Below are 15,224 nucleotides of genomic sequence, written 5' to 3' on the forward strand. Positions count from 1 at the left end.
TATCTCCAGCCAGGATGCAAGAAAAGAGACCGTTATGGTCATCAATAATATAGCAAGGTGGAAGGGCTGGGCCGGTTCAATAGGTCAGTGCATAGGCCCCGCTCCTTTCGATTCCTATTTGGGAGGCGTCAGCAGTGGAACATATCTCTCTGGGCAAACCACTGCCCCTATTAAAAAGAACCACACTCCTGGGTCTCCAGTAATGGGGATATTCACATAAAGAATCTGTGGTCTCGACCAAATACGCCCGACTCCTTTGTCAAGTTGCCAGCCCTCACTTATGACAAGTTGTCTATTTTTGTGGCGGTGATGAAAATGCTGCGTGAGCTTGAACCTGGGATCTCGGTGGGACAAAGCATGCGACATTTTAAAATACGCTCATAGTCTTGTGCGGGGCTATAGTATGAGCATTTTAAGTATGGGTTAAGTTCTGCCTCTGCCACCACTCCTTGGTACCTTTGAAGAAGGTACTCATGTGTTCCACTAAGAATACCTTGGTATTAAGAGGCTGCAGAATGCAAAATGTGGTGAAACTGCCTGCTGCATTGTCAGTCTCGCCTATGAAAGGGCATCCGCAGAACAAATGAATAATGTACTAATGTCATTTCCTGGTACATACAATAATACCTTCACAAATAAATATTTAAAAAAATAAAAGAACGGCAAATTTTTTAAAAGCTTTTCTTGTAGTCGGAGAATGCGAAGGACAAACGACAGCAACAAGGCGGCCTGTTCCAGCGATTGTAAAGCATGAATATTTCACACGTGCACCTTGAGGACAGCGGCACTAAACGCAGGTTCTCTTCCACCTCAGAGGGCAGAGAGGAGCAAGAAACGAGGACCAGTGGATGGGGAATAACAGCGTGGGTGGGGTACAGGCCTCCGATGGGGACTCTGTAGCCACACTTTGTATTAATAGATGGATTGATCCATCTCTGAACAGCACTTAAGCCCACTCTGTGGCTCGGTCGTTACACTGGGATAAATCAATATTTAATATCCCCTCCAACAGCCCCAGTAGATGATTTTAACCTCTCCTTAATCCCATTTAAGTTACCTTTCCAGAATCTTCATGCGAGCTTTCACATTGATAAACTTCCAAACAGCCAACTGGGAAGGAACTATTAAAAGGTCCACGGTATTTATGTTAGGTGAGGAACATCCCTGAAATATTAATATTGTGAAACTGAGCAAAGTGGAAAGGCCTTCTCTGTAGTGTTCCGAAAAACCCTTTGGAGCATTGGGTTGCGTTGAGGATAGTCTTACACAGCTCTGGCAGCTTCCAGGCTGAAACAAATGTCATTTTCGCTATGGATGCATTCCGTTTGTTTCGTCCACGCTTCAGCAGCGTTGACCTGAACCCTGAGCGCGGCTTGAGACAATGTTGACGAATCAGAGCTGACCTGGGGATCCTCAGCATAACGGCCTCTCTTCAAAGGTCGACTAATTCCCTTTATAACTCCGCGCGATCCATTAGCAGTAATGAAAGAGGAATACAAATGTCACTGCTTTAATGCTATTGGCTTTAATAACTAGAGCCACCCTCATGAACGTATCTTCAGGGTTTACACAGCTTATTGATTCTGCACGCCTGGCCACGGAATTGTGAGCTGTGCACCCGCACTTCTGTTTGCACTGCAATGGAGCCAAGATGATGACAAGCACACAAGCACCAAATCTTATGCTCCTATGGGGATTTTCATATCGGCTCCTGAAGTTGCATTTGTCTCCTTGGATGATCCACCTTCGTAAGAAAGTTCTACAGGATCCTTTATCGCTAAACTGATCACCCAATGGTGCTTTCCTGCTTCGTGACATCGTGGGCTCAACTGGATGCGGTACATGGACACGTGTCACAAAGCTGCTAATCATCTCCTCAGATGTCCCCTTTCACACCTGCGAGAAAGTTAAAGAAGAGTTGCCATAGCAGAAATGTGGAAGTTTTGGTGCTTTTCTCAGCAACCTCAAGCAACAGCATAACCCCAATACACCACTCATATTTCCTGCCGAAGAGCAACCCTGATAATTAATTATTCCCCGCTTCTCTTCACAGCCCTGTTAGTAGCATGATCTTGAATGGTTTTGATTCCGAGGTGAGCCTGCCACTTCTCTTGCCCTGCTCTACACTCCTGACTAGTTAGGCCTCTTCATTCTCTCTGAACTTGAACTCACAGGCCTGGGTGTGAGCAAAAATGCAAAATGCGAGAGATGAATTCCAGGGCAACTGCTCTAAACACGAAAAAAAATCTCTTTTCAGTGCAACTTCGGTAGTTTAAATGTTACCCAACGCTGAAGCGTGCACAATAGAGTAGGGACAAAACGACGGTAAACAAAAGACAACAAGAAAAGGCGTTAAGCTCTGGCTGGTAATGACAATGCGAGTGTGGGTGTGTGCAGCCTGTTGAAAACACTCCTTTTCTCAGGTATTGTTCAAGCCACGCATTCACATCGTGTCTCAGCGATGCCTCTCATGCCTGGCTGACCACAGACGCACCCGGAACCGCTAATCACCCTCTGAGACAGAACGAGGGCCCTCCGCCCCTATCCCACACCCCTACAGCCCCACACACACCCACAGGTGCAGCCGTGCTAACATTCACATGTCTTTTTCACCTGAAGGGAAATTCCAAAGAAAGTGTGATCCACGCACAATGATGGTGTGGAATTTTGCTCGTTATTTTGAGCGATACGGGATAACCGATGGTGCAGCAGCTCTGAAAAATGTGATCGGACCATATTTGTTTTTTGAAGTCGAGAATGTCAATCACCCTCGGAGCTGGCTTTTGTTTTCAGACTTTTGATGCCTAGCGGTGACTTTGTAGACCTGTTTCTCCATTCGGGAACAATGCATGAACTCTGTGGAACGCGTCCTTACATGCTAAAAACATGCGTGCTCCAAACATGCCTGAGGATGAAAAAACAAAGAAAGACTTTAAACCAAGTAAAAGTCGGCCATGCGGAGGCTGTCAGCAACAAACAGCATAAACAGGCATCTGCCAGTCACAGCGAACAATTACTTTCAGTTTCTCATCAAGTGTGTCATTGGGAGACTGAAGCAGTAAACCAAAAGGTAACACTTTTCGGGCGGCAGCAAAACGGTAGAGCACCGTGGTCAATCACACACCAATCCGACACACACGAGACTCATCTCAACAACCTGACCTGTGCTTCGATATGTGCCTCTCAAGTCACTTTTATGTCTAATTCTAAAATTAAAAGTGGAAATCAAAATAGATGTTCAAGGACTTTTTTATATATACATTGACCTACTTGAGGCTTCTGGTTGAAAGTATTAGGAACTGAAATATTAATGAATCTACACTCCCAGTTCCTGTCTACTCCCCACAGCCAACTGGCAATATGGCACCAATCCCTTGGAAGATGGCGATTTTTTTCTCCCTCTCTCGCTCCTTGATTGACTGATCGATTGAAGATATTTTTAAAGGGAGTCCCTGAGAGCATGTGTGCTCCCGGTACAAAGTGGGCCCGTCCCACACCCGGGGCCGGAGGGGGCGCGTGGCTGCTGTAATTGGGCAGAGACTTCACAGTGAACCCACAGAGGGCATCAGAGGGCCCGCACTGCCCTGCCCACAACCCCCGTGCGTACAGAACATACCAGCACCAACTCCGCCGCCTTCCTGCCAAACACAGTCGCTAAAGAAATAAATAATTCTGGGTGGCAAAGAAGGAAGTGTTGTGGGGTTGGGGGAGAAACTGCTGTAATGAACTCTTTGCTTTCCTCTGGGTTGCACGATACAACAGCGGTCCAGAGAACATAACAAGGTGTATTATTACAGTATCATTATTATTATTTTTATTATTATTAGTAGTAGCAGTAGTAGTAGTGGTAGTAGTATTATTAGCATTATTATTATTGCACGTCTTCAATGCAGGATGGAAGGAGCCATTGAGAAATGCAAGTGAAAAAGTGATGTGTGTGTGTGTGTGTATGTGTCTATGTATATGTATGTTTTTGCTTGCACGTGGTTTTGTTATAGGGCCGCACCCCACCTTGTCCACTCGGCAGTTGTTGAGGCCCATACTGAGGCCGGGGAGCTTGCCGTCCACACCCTGCGAGTGGTGCTGCAGCTGCTCCCGCTGGATCTGCTCCCGCATCTTGCGGGCTTCCTGGATAGCCTTCATCACGGCGTCCTGGTCCCCGAAGAGCGCACTGGAGTTCAGGCTGGACAGGATGTCTGTGGACCGGGCCACACATGTGCACAAACACACACGTGCACAAAGACGGACGCGTTACGGTCCTACCCTATCGACCGAGCTGCAACAGGCAGTGACATCAAGGCCAGCGTCAGGGAAACATTTTGCAGCGATTGCCTCTCCCACTGTCCCCCTCACACTGCTCACGTGTGTTTGCGAGGCTGATTTCTCAGAAACAAGGCAGCAATCTTGCTGTCGCCTTCTCTGTCTAATTAGCAGATGAAAGCGAGGTGAGGCTGGGCGGCAGTTAAAAACACAGAAATAGAACACAAACAAACAGGACGGCTGCGTTCAAAGGCCTGTTCCGAACAGGCCGTGGAAATGCATGCGGAACCGCTAAATTGTTCTGGTGTAATGAGTGGTTTGGGATTGCATTCAGTGACAGACAGCAGAGGCAGAATAAAAAGGCTTAATATGGAGAGACAATGATATGCAGGAGCTCTTAAAAACAAATTACGCATTACGGCCTCTGTGGGTTTACATTAGCCTGCATAGATTTAAACACAAGGGTTATGACAAAGATTAACGGTTGGATTTCTGTCAACAAACTCTAAATACATGTTTTAAAGTCCGATTTTGACCATGAGTAAGGACTGCAGGATGACTTGAAATAACTGGCTCATCGGCCAAAGACTAGCTGACATTTTCTCATGCTCTTTTGAAGACTTTAGCAGGGAAAATGGTTATCAGATGAAAAAAAAAAAAAAAAACCATGAACTTAAGTAGCTATTCAGAAAAAGACTCTTGTAGGCAAATACTTGTGAACTATACCTATTATTATTTATTCATCTTGTGCTCTTACTGAAGTAACTGAAATGTTTGGTAGCGCAAGCTACTTACAATTATTTACTCATATATACAGTAATTTCTACTGTATAAATTAAAGGTAAATACATCGATCAGGAGCATTACAGCAGGAGCAGGGATTCAAAAACAAATAGTTTCAGTGCAGGGCAATATCTTTAACGACTATGCTACCTGCTGGCTTTTTAGAAAAGCAATTGGACCGCGTATAGAACGTTATGTAAGCCTGCCGATGAAGGTAGCGAAAGAGCGGATATAGATAAGCCGCTTTCTTCAGAGTTGGTTTTCTTAGTGTAAGTGCACCATTATGATCTAACGTGGGCTTGACAGTGATGCTAAAATACAAACAGCTCCAACAGGGAGAGAAGAGCCCTTAGTGGGAAACATGACTTGGTAGCGTCAAGGCCAACAGTGCGAGGCTGTTTGTACTACTCTTACCAAGAGAGGAGCCCCGGCCCAGGCCAGAGATGGGGCTGGGGATGCCCTTGGCTGACAGGCTGTTAGGGCTGGCCTTGCTGCTCGGGAACAGGCTGTGTGTGGGGGAGGTGGGCGTCTTCACCGGCTCACCAGTCTTTGGCCGGGCAGAGAGGTTCAGGGGCTGTGTTCCCTCGTCCTGTGGGGGAGCAGGGAGAGGGAGAAAGAAGGGGAGACAGATGTGAGCACAGCTGCTGTGGAGCAGGCTTCCTCCCAGGAGTTCTCTCACCTCACAAGTAAGACAACGAATGAAGAATACTTCATCTTGAAATCCTTGCCTTCCTTTGAGGCTCTGATACGATGCTTTTACACTAAATAAAACCAGTGCCTTGTTTCCTTTGCCATTTTCGGTTCCTGAGCTACACTGCTTTGCTGCCATATTTTCCTTCAAAAGTCTCCCCACAAAGCCACAACATCACACCGCATTAATTGCTACTCCTTCAGAAAGATAAATAAAAATCCTTTTTCGTACCTTTTTTAGTCTAAAATATTGTGCAGCTGTTCCATTACACTCATATATAACTCAAACTGTATCCTCCGTAGCTTATTATAGAGCTTGGGTCTTTGAAATTTTAAACGTGTATTTTGGTGTCAAATTGATTTAAAGCAAGTGTTGAGTGATATTCTGCAGAAATTCCCATGGCTAAATGGGGAAAATTCTTTATTTCAGCAGAGTTGCAGCAAATGAATTTAGCTGGCCAGCTGAAGTGCTTGTCAATTTGCGGAGTGATTCCAGGCGGAATAGCTTGTCAGACCCGTGAAGTGCTCCTTTGGCCATTCAGCAGAAGAGCGTGTGAGGTGTGCTTCTGCTCGGCTGGTTTGGTTTGCGGTTGTTCATCAGAACTGGGAACAGTGCAGAGAAGTATGCATTGTTGAGGCTGATGGGATATGAGCCGTGGGGTTCCCCAGGGTCCCATACACAAAACTCAAAAAAGGAAGGCATTTCTTAGGCAGGGCTGCTGTTGACCTGATGGAGATGTATATGTCACACACGCACCAGTGGATAACAATTAAATGTGGAGAGGGAAGTAGTCAGAAAAGGCTCCAACAAGTACTTTTGTCCACAGAGGGTTTTTAACTGAGATTACTCTACATTCAGAGACTAACTGCATCTGTTTTAATGCCTAAGTGTTCCCCTGTGCAAAGCATTTTGCCATCACAGACAGCCTCCATGTCTAGATATTGTATTCTTAATTACCGTTTGTCATTCAATAAAGCTCAAAGTGGACATACAGACCACTCAGCCCCCTTATTAACCAAAGGATGTCTTCTGAAGGGCCAAGTAGGACTAAAGCATTTGATAGCTTTTTTCCTTCTTACATCGAAAGTTCATGACCGCATTTTGTTGAGGAATCCTAAAGAAGTTCAAATAAAAGCTACATGGAGGAATTAGGACAGTTGCATTAAAATAGTCACAAGACTATTTATGCTGGATAATAGTGCCCTTTCTCAAGAGAAGGCTAACGAAGATGGATCCAATTTAGCAATCATATGGAGGACACAGTGCAACACTGTACGGCGGTTGGAGCCTAGGAGGCAGCCAGCCAAGGGAGAAGGAGGCAGCGTTTGTCAGATGAAAAATAAAGACGGCCTTCTGCTGTTTAAAGACATGACTGATGCCTCTCGCATCTATCGTGATGTTCATTCATACTTTTGCAGATGGATGCATGTTTTTGATTAGTGTCACGGTTAATTAAGATAAGTCATATGCTCTCCTTTAGGACCTGAAATGAGGTGATCTGTGTTCTACAGCAGCAGAAGCTGGGTGAAGAACTGTGATTAGTTTGATTAAAAAATGGGAAATTGTCAAAACATTTTCACCTTGTTTTCATTTCAGTGCCCCATTGTTTGATAATAGATTTGCACTGTACTGCTCAGTACTGAAATGTGTTTTCAAAGTACTGCTCTGTGGTAAAAGCATAGCCATAGCAACTGTGCCCACAGAGTTATGGCCAGGAGGGCCACAGTGCAGAGGAACTCAATCAAAATCCATCAAGACAGATGTCCTCAAAAGAGTTGAGCGCGGTGACACAGCTCCCAAACTGCGAGTTCTCTTCTGATTGACCCAACCAGCGCAGGTGGTAGATACACGGGCGGACAAGGCATATCTTACCTTTACTTGAGTGACAGGACTCGAGGACCTCTTCTCATTCTTAAAGCCTGTAGGTGAGATGGGCCCAGAGGAGTTGGGTGGCTGAGGAAGGGAGGGCATCTTGGCTCCTGGGGAGACCTGCATGTTCGCCAGCTGGGCTGCATACAACTGCTGCAAGACCAGAATGGTGGTGGGGGTAGACATACAACATGATTTTAGTGTCAAGAGCCACCATTCAAAACTGCCCAACACTCTCTTTTTCAACTCCTTCAGGGAATCCAGACCAACCTCTAACTAACCCCTATCTGGAGACTAACAAAGGCCCTCAAATCACATGGCTATAGAACAACAGCATTATACTAATTAACCTATCCTGATGTGCAATTTACATTATCATTTTTTCAATGAGCGGCAAGAGACAAAAAATCATTCATTTAGCCACACAAGAAATGTTTGTATATCTATGGTTGAGAGTCTGATACTGTTGGGCCAATTATGTGCTAAGTCAAATGGCTTTGAACAGCGATGCGGTTTTTTTAACTCCCAAACAGCAATGTGAAGTAAAAGAGCTTTAAAAACAAAAATCCTTCTCAAACTGTTCTTCATTCAATTGTTTTACACAGATTTTAACTACTACGGTAACATTAGAAGAAATGACCTTTCCCCTACAACATGACATGTTTGATGCTCATTTGCCTACATCTAAATGACTACACCCTTATGCTCCGCCATCAATAACAGTTTTGATAGCCAAGCACAATAATAAGCTAAGTGAAGTGCTATATTTCCATGGAGCAGCGTAAGTAAATGGGGTCAAGCACAATAGCACTTTACTGTTTTCTCTTCTCTCTGTGAGGCGAGGCACTAGCCCGGCCGGCTGGCTTCATTCAGCTATTGATCGAGGACCAAGAAATTGGTTAAATGGGTTTTTGTCTTCCTTCGGCAAGGAGCGAGGAACAGACAAAATAGGCTGCCTGTTAGCGCGACCTCCTTGGAGCGAGGGGCCTAAATGTGGCCCTTTCAGGTCTTTTTGGGAGAGACATCGCAAACGTGGAGGGAGCAGGGTCACCCCCCAGCCTTTCGCCTCACTGTTCCACTGCTTTCCTCCCTGTAAATACAAAGCTTTGTCTTGGTGCAACCCACCAAACCAGGTAGACCAGTGACTGAAAGGAAAAAACAATCATTCACTTTAGAGTGACAGCCAAATCAAAAGAGCACATTGACCCATTTTGCACATGTTCTGAATTTTCTGCTTATTATTTTATCATTAACTATTCTGTAGATGTCTCCACATCTTAGCAGAATGTAAAATCCTTTCTCTCTCTTTGCAATAATCCTGATTATTCTCTCACAGTTACTATTATCCAAGGTGACTTACAATGTCTGTATATTAAGCTACTCATAGTTACAGTTTTTACCTACACAGCTAAGCAACTTTTACTGAATAGTACTGCAGCATCCTGTGGGATTTGAACCTGGGCCCTTTGAGTGAAAGGCAGCAACTCTAAGCATTACACTACCTGCTGCCCTCGGTTATACACGTATTCCATGTGAAAAGTGTATGTACACAGACTCTAACTCAACCAACATCCTGCCCCACCTCAAACCTAAAAGTCAAAATAGGTCTCGATGTAAAATTTCTGATATATATCTTTCAGAAGGAAGATGTCCACCTAAACATTGTGACTCATGGGGGATCTGCTGGAAATCTGTTAAATTTGGTGGCTCTGGTGCAGCAGCAACATCTCAACTGTCCATCAACCATCTCAATTTTGCTCAACAAAATTCTTGTATCAGCCACCTTTGTCTTCACTGCTTTTGGGTGGGTACAAGGGCCAGAGAACTACCGCTGTAGTCAATAGACCCACTGTATTTTTGCCCGAGGTGCTGTGTGTAGCAGCACCCAACAGGTCTGCGGGGCAGATGTTTGTTTCCTGCGCAGTGGATGTACAGAGACCCCAACATCACGCGGGGACAACTTTATTGTTCCGGAAAAGGAACATAATTGAGCTTCACTTCAAATTAAAGAGAGCGAGCCTGCCTTTCACGAGGGCTGATTAATAGGTCACAAGGCAAGCGAGCCGCTGGGGCTTGGAAAAACAAACAGAATCAAGGGACAGGAAGTGGGGCAAATTCGCGGGTGGTCGTTTGGAGATGTCAGCGCTTGAATAACGTTGTTGCGACGTTGCTGCAATGTTTCGAGTGCAGAGAGGGTGAAGGAGGCCAAGCGAATTCCAAAAAAGAGCAGACGGCGAAGGAGGCCTGGAGCATGCCCCCCGTGACCTCGGCACACGGTCCCCGAGCCAGACACATGTTCCGGTCCCTTCGTGAAGGGCATCTGTCCGCTCCCCAGTGAACCGCGCGCACAACCCCCCCTCCACTGGAATGTTGGGGCACAGCGGCAGAAGGTAATAAGGGTCAAGCTGAAAGTCAATGGGCAGACAGGGAGTGGGGCGGGGGAGGGGGCTGGCTCCATGCCCCTTGACCAACGCCGCCCTGTGATTGTCAGCCTCCCCTTTCCATGGCCCTTTATAGAAACATGCGCAAAGTTATGGACTCCTGTTGCTTTAAAAGCAAACGCACCGGGAGGCTTCTGTGCGTCGTACAGTTGATCCCAGAGCGCTTTCAATGGCTTCATATCCTGCTTTCAGTTCACCGTGGGTACTGTGTTTGTAAAGTCGTAAAAAAAAAAAAAACGCACTGACTGAAAATGAAACTGCTAACCGGCGCTTTCAAGTCTGACGGCTTCCGGAGTACGCGGTGCGCAGTTTTCCATTCCCTTTAACACCTTTAACTTGTTTCCAGCTATTTCTTAGGGTTTGACATTATTCGACCAAACTTTGTACTGGAATCGTTTGACTGAAGAGAAAAAAATCCTTTCTGCTTTCTTCTAGGGATCTTGACAGAGCAAGGGAGCGCCCTGTCCGTGTCGTGTCTATATGCACGCCTCCTCCCACACACACACACACACACACACACACACACCTCAGCCCCTGCTGTGGCCCCACTAAAGCAGCGTTGCCCTTCTTACTCCTGGGGATGCTACTCCTTCTGCTACATACAGAAACAAACACAAAAGGAAGACTATTCATACAGATTCTATACACACGCAAATAGACGCGTGCCTCAGTCTCAAACGCTAGGCTACCACGACGCAGCGATGGTGCTGACTAAAAAAAAAAAAGGCCGTGTGCAAGATCTGCTTGACGTGCTATTTGCTGTACATATCTGAGAGAGGGAGGAGCGTGACAGAACTGCAATGCTGTGAGCGTTTCCCGGTACGGCCTGAACCCCCGCGGAGAAAAGGCCGGGTCTTCCCCAGAGACCGAGGCAATACCTCTGTCCATTTGAGCATTAAATGACTCTCCGCAATACAGCTTAGTTAGAGGCAAAGAGAGACCTGCGGAAAAAGTGCCTTCCGGTTCAGCAGTCTCACCAGTCTTCCCTTCCCTCCATCTCTTCTAACGCCATGACTCCAGCCCCCCACCGCCACAGCGGAAACTTCCCCGGGAAGGGGGCTCCGAGCAGCCGGGTCGGGCCCAAGGTCAGCCCATTAGCCCCCAGTAATTAAAAGCAGCCCCTGTGGAGAAACGAGGGGTCAGGAGGCACGTTTCGCTTCTTTGTGTTCTCTCACGAATTTCGCGGATTAAAACGGAATCTGCTGGTCCCCTTCTTGTCACGTGGCCTGAACTTCGGCTCCGGCGGGCAGCGCGGGGGTCGCAAACCTCACAGCTGCGTTCTTATTGGGGAGTTTCGCTTTTGTTTTCGTGTCTTTCTGCGCTACTCGTGCAACCGCGCCGGTGGATTTCATTTTGTCATCCGGCCCGCGCCGAATGTGGAGAGCCTGTAGAGCTTTTTTCGCGTTTCTGCTGCCTCTTCGCCGGACGCTCTACCCCGCCGAGGGCTGCGGCTGTTATGACGGCACAGTTCTTACGCGTGCACGAGATCGGCTGCTGGTCCCGAGGAGGCCACCTAGGCTCGCCTGGCGCTAGTTCGGTGATCCAAGTCAGAAGACCGTGAGCGGGCTTCAGACGGTGTGAGCGCATAGAGATCGCCGGCGGTGCAGTGGAAAGAGAGGTGGTGGCCTTGCTGTGCTTGTGAACAGCAGGAGGTGCAACTCTCTACATGTCACAGTTCAGGATATATCTATTTATCAAGACTCTTACTTTCGTCCATTTACTATTAATAACCACTTGTACACTGGAGGCCTGCAGTGGTGTGGAACGTATTCCAGATGCAATGGGCATGAGGCAGGGTACACCCTGGATGAGATTCCAGTCTATCACAGACACACTCACTCACTCATTACGGCAAACGCACACTAAGGGCAATTTAGAATCACCAGTTCACCCGAAACACGTCTTTGCATTGTGATCATGGCAAGAAGATGCTTACTGAGAACAGAGTGAGCCCACTTCCGAACATTGCGCAAAAGGAGCTGTGGCACACCAGCCTACCCACTGCGCATGTTCTACTGGAGTAATTCAGATGGAGTGTCCTGCTCAGGAGCAAACCAATGAGGGCTCTACTGCAACTCAAACCGGCAACCTACAAGTTATAACTGTGCCCCCTTAAGCGCCACACTGCCTGTGGCAAACTTAAAAAGAATTTCAAAGTCAAGGACAACTTAACGTACGTGAAATCGCACCAACGCTTCAGAACGCAAGCTAAATCGCATGAGTAATTCCCACTTTCCCTCGTCTGACAGAGTGATAGACGGAGGAGACAGAGAGAGAGAGAGAGAGAGAGAGAGAGAGAGAGAGAGAGAGAGACAGGAAAAGACAGAGATGTGAGCGCTGGCATCGGGCTGTCCGTGGGAGCATCAGTCCTTTAACACGTTGCTACTGAGTCACCACGGGCGATCCGAACGTGTTGTACGGATAGGAAAAGAGGATGGAAAGAGACTGAAAAAAAATTGCATCCTTCAGAGAAACAAATTTGTGCATCTTGTTTGTTATTGAAGAGCAGCTCTGTGACAGATGTTGGGAAAAGCAGTGGCAGATTTGGTGAGCGTCTGGACAGCCTCCCTACTCGCAGTCATGATGATGCATCACGCGCCCTGACAGGGCTGCGCTTCCAAGGCCTCCGAGAAACACGACCGAGCGAGCAGAATGGAGTCCAGTGGATGGTTGGAAACCCTGCTGCGCTCTTATACTTCTTAATATGTATTCACTCATTTTTGTTTGGTCATATGTTTTTCCGTGTCTCAGGTAACCTAGTAGCTTTGAACCTTGTGCCCGGCTCTTCTCCAAAATCCGTGCTTCCATGTCACCGCAGCAGGATGCTGGCATGAAGATGAGTGCGGTACCTCCGTGTTAGCTGATCGCCCCGCCCCACCCCACCCCACCCCCCTCACCTCCACCCACAGTATTCAGGCTTACTCCTCAGGGCAGGCTGGCTGACCTGGGATGGCCCAGATGCCAGGAGGAGGGGAACTGTGCAGGCCGGGTTCCAGCAGGGCCCGACATCTGCTGCATCCCCCGACCTGCTCCCCAGCCACAACCCCCCCATGCACACAGAAACACAGACTCACACACACACACACACACGTATATGAACATGCAGCAGCATCAGCTCCAAATATAAATTCTCCACTGGGCCCCACCCCTCATCAAAAGCTCCCCCCTCTACATACCTGTGCGTATATCCATCCGCTTGCTACCTGTTCCGTCCGGTAAAGGACCCAACCCAGTAATGTGCCCTCATGTCCTTCTTCCCAGCTCCTCACGGCTCCACGTTACCATCATTGCCATTCCATAGTGAGCGTCATCTGCCTTGGTGTTTTGCTTCCGCAACGAACCGCGGGAAGCCAAACAATGAGGGGTTCTGGTTTCTTCGGACGGTGACAGAAACGTCCGCTTCCTTAAAGACCGAGCGACAGCACGGTGCTGGCTGCCAAGGGCGCACTCCCCAGCCCTGATGTTCTTTCGGAGCCGAGAAACCATTTGCATGCAAAATAAAAAGCAACACGAGGTTCCCTCCTCTCTTTTATCTCCACTGGAGGACTTCCAGCAGGAGATCTTCACTGTCACTATTGCCATTTTTTTCTCTTTTGAGCATTTCTCCCCCGAAGTGGGGTGTCTCTGGTCGTAGGTACGGCCTGCCTTCTGCTTGTTTACAGCACTGAGCTTGAACAGCTTTACCATGAGCTGTGAGTGATGCCATTTTCAGAGTGATGGATGGTAATTGCAGTGTAGTCACCGCTCAAGCAATTTAACATCCAGTACTTTAAAGCTTAGGGATGTGGCAGGGCTGAGCAATTAAAAGGAGGAAGAGAAAGAAAGGAGATTTCATTGAGCGCAGCAGCCGGCGGGAACCGACGAGGACCGGCGGAAGCCAGCCTCGATCTGGGCCCCGGGGCCTTTGCTCGCTTGGCCACTGCCGGGGCGCAGATGTTCCGCCTTATCTGGTAATGCTTGCTTTAAAACTGCTTAGACCAAAGTCTGTTTCTAATGATAAAAAACAGGCCCTTTCCAAATTTCATTTCTGCCTTGTTGAAATCTCAGCAAAATGAGCAAAATACACCACATTTACACCGTTGATTTTAAAACGCATCCTGGGTTTCAAGCCGTTAAAATGTGAAAAAATGTACATAATAGAATCAAAGAAATATAGTATACATTAAATCTCATAGTAGCATCAGCTGTGTGTGTGTGTGTGTGTGTGTGTGTGTGTGTGTGTGTGTCTGTGTGTGTGTGTGTGTGTGTCTGTGTGTAGGTGAATCAAGTAGAGAAGGCTTTAGAGAAATTGTTTTCCTCTGTACAATTGAAACAAGTCAATGGTGTTCGCTGCCAAATTAAGTGGCAATCCAAGGAGAATAGAATACAATTCTTGATCTGAATTAGTCTAATTCCTCTGACCAGGTCCTCATTGTTTTTTTTTCCCCCAACCTCCACAATTGAATATGGTGTGTGGAGACAGCGCATGGGGGCACCCAGCAGATCTGGAAGGCAATTTTGTGGTCTGGGTGAGAGGTGTCAGTTCTAATAAGGACCTGGGGCTGGACCAGGACATGGCCATTGTTTCCCGGTGCTCATAGTCTCCTACACTCGTCGGAGCTGGCGGCACAGCGCTAATGAAATGGGGCACACGGCCCAGCGGCCGGCGCGTTGCACTGGACGCCATCTCCCCTGTGAGCTGCGGACGAGGAGCAATCTGTCAGGGAAGCATTGAGTGAAATTAGGCAGCGCACAGCGATGCCTGACGACAACCACCACTCCACCGGCCGGCACCCGCCACCCGCCACCACCGCCACCCAATATCGACAAGCAAATTACACTTTCTAAAACTCAAACGCTACAAGCCACAAACTCATTTTCACCAATCGGGCCAGAGCCTTTTGTCACTTTTTTTTTTTTTTTTTTACAACAGGGCAAAAAGGGGGGTTTTGGAAGTCGGCCGGGGTCGGGGGAAGGAGGGGTGGCTTCCGTACTCATGCGCCCAGACTGTTATGACATAGAAAATTGTGAACGCGCCCGTCTCTGACATTAAGACTGGCAGAGCAGCCAGCCTCCGCCTGGATGGCTGAGCACATTACTGCTGCATTGTGGGAATTCATTCCACAAATAAGATGATTTTTTAAGGTTCATATATTTTGCAATCTAAACAGCATAAATTGGGTAAAATGATACCTTGCCAG

The 15,224-nt window shown here is 47.4% G+C and overlaps 1 protein-coding gene across 7 annotated transcripts in view; it reads right to left on the bottom strand.

The window, feature by feature from the left end:
- The window catches only part of LOC108940348 (transcription factor SOX-6-like), a 163,451-nt gene that overhangs the window by 19,880 nt on the left and 128,347 nt on the right, over nucleotides 1-15,224 (bottom strand). For all 7 annotated transcript variants that reach the window (XM_018762459.2, XM_018762503.2, XM_018762486.2 and 4 more), the window contains 3 exons: nucleotides 7,607-7,756; nucleotides 5,458-5,632; nucleotides 4,012-4,196 (listed from right to left, as the gene is read on the bottom strand). In XM_018762459.2, the coding sequence (XP_018617975.1) occupies nucleotides 4,012-4,196; nucleotides 5,458-5,632; nucleotides 7,607-7,756 (510 nt within the window). The remainder of the gene's footprint in view (nucleotides 1-4,011; nucleotides 4,197-5,457; nucleotides 5,633-7,606; nucleotides 7,757-15,224) is intronic.

The sequence above is a fragment of the Scleropages formosus genome, chromosome 2, assembly GCF_900964775.1.
Source record: "Scleropages formosus chromosome 2, fSclFor1.1, whole genome shotgun sequence".
NCBI lineage: Eukaryota > Metazoa > Chordata > Actinopteri > Osteoglossiformes > Osteoglossidae > Scleropages > Scleropages formosus.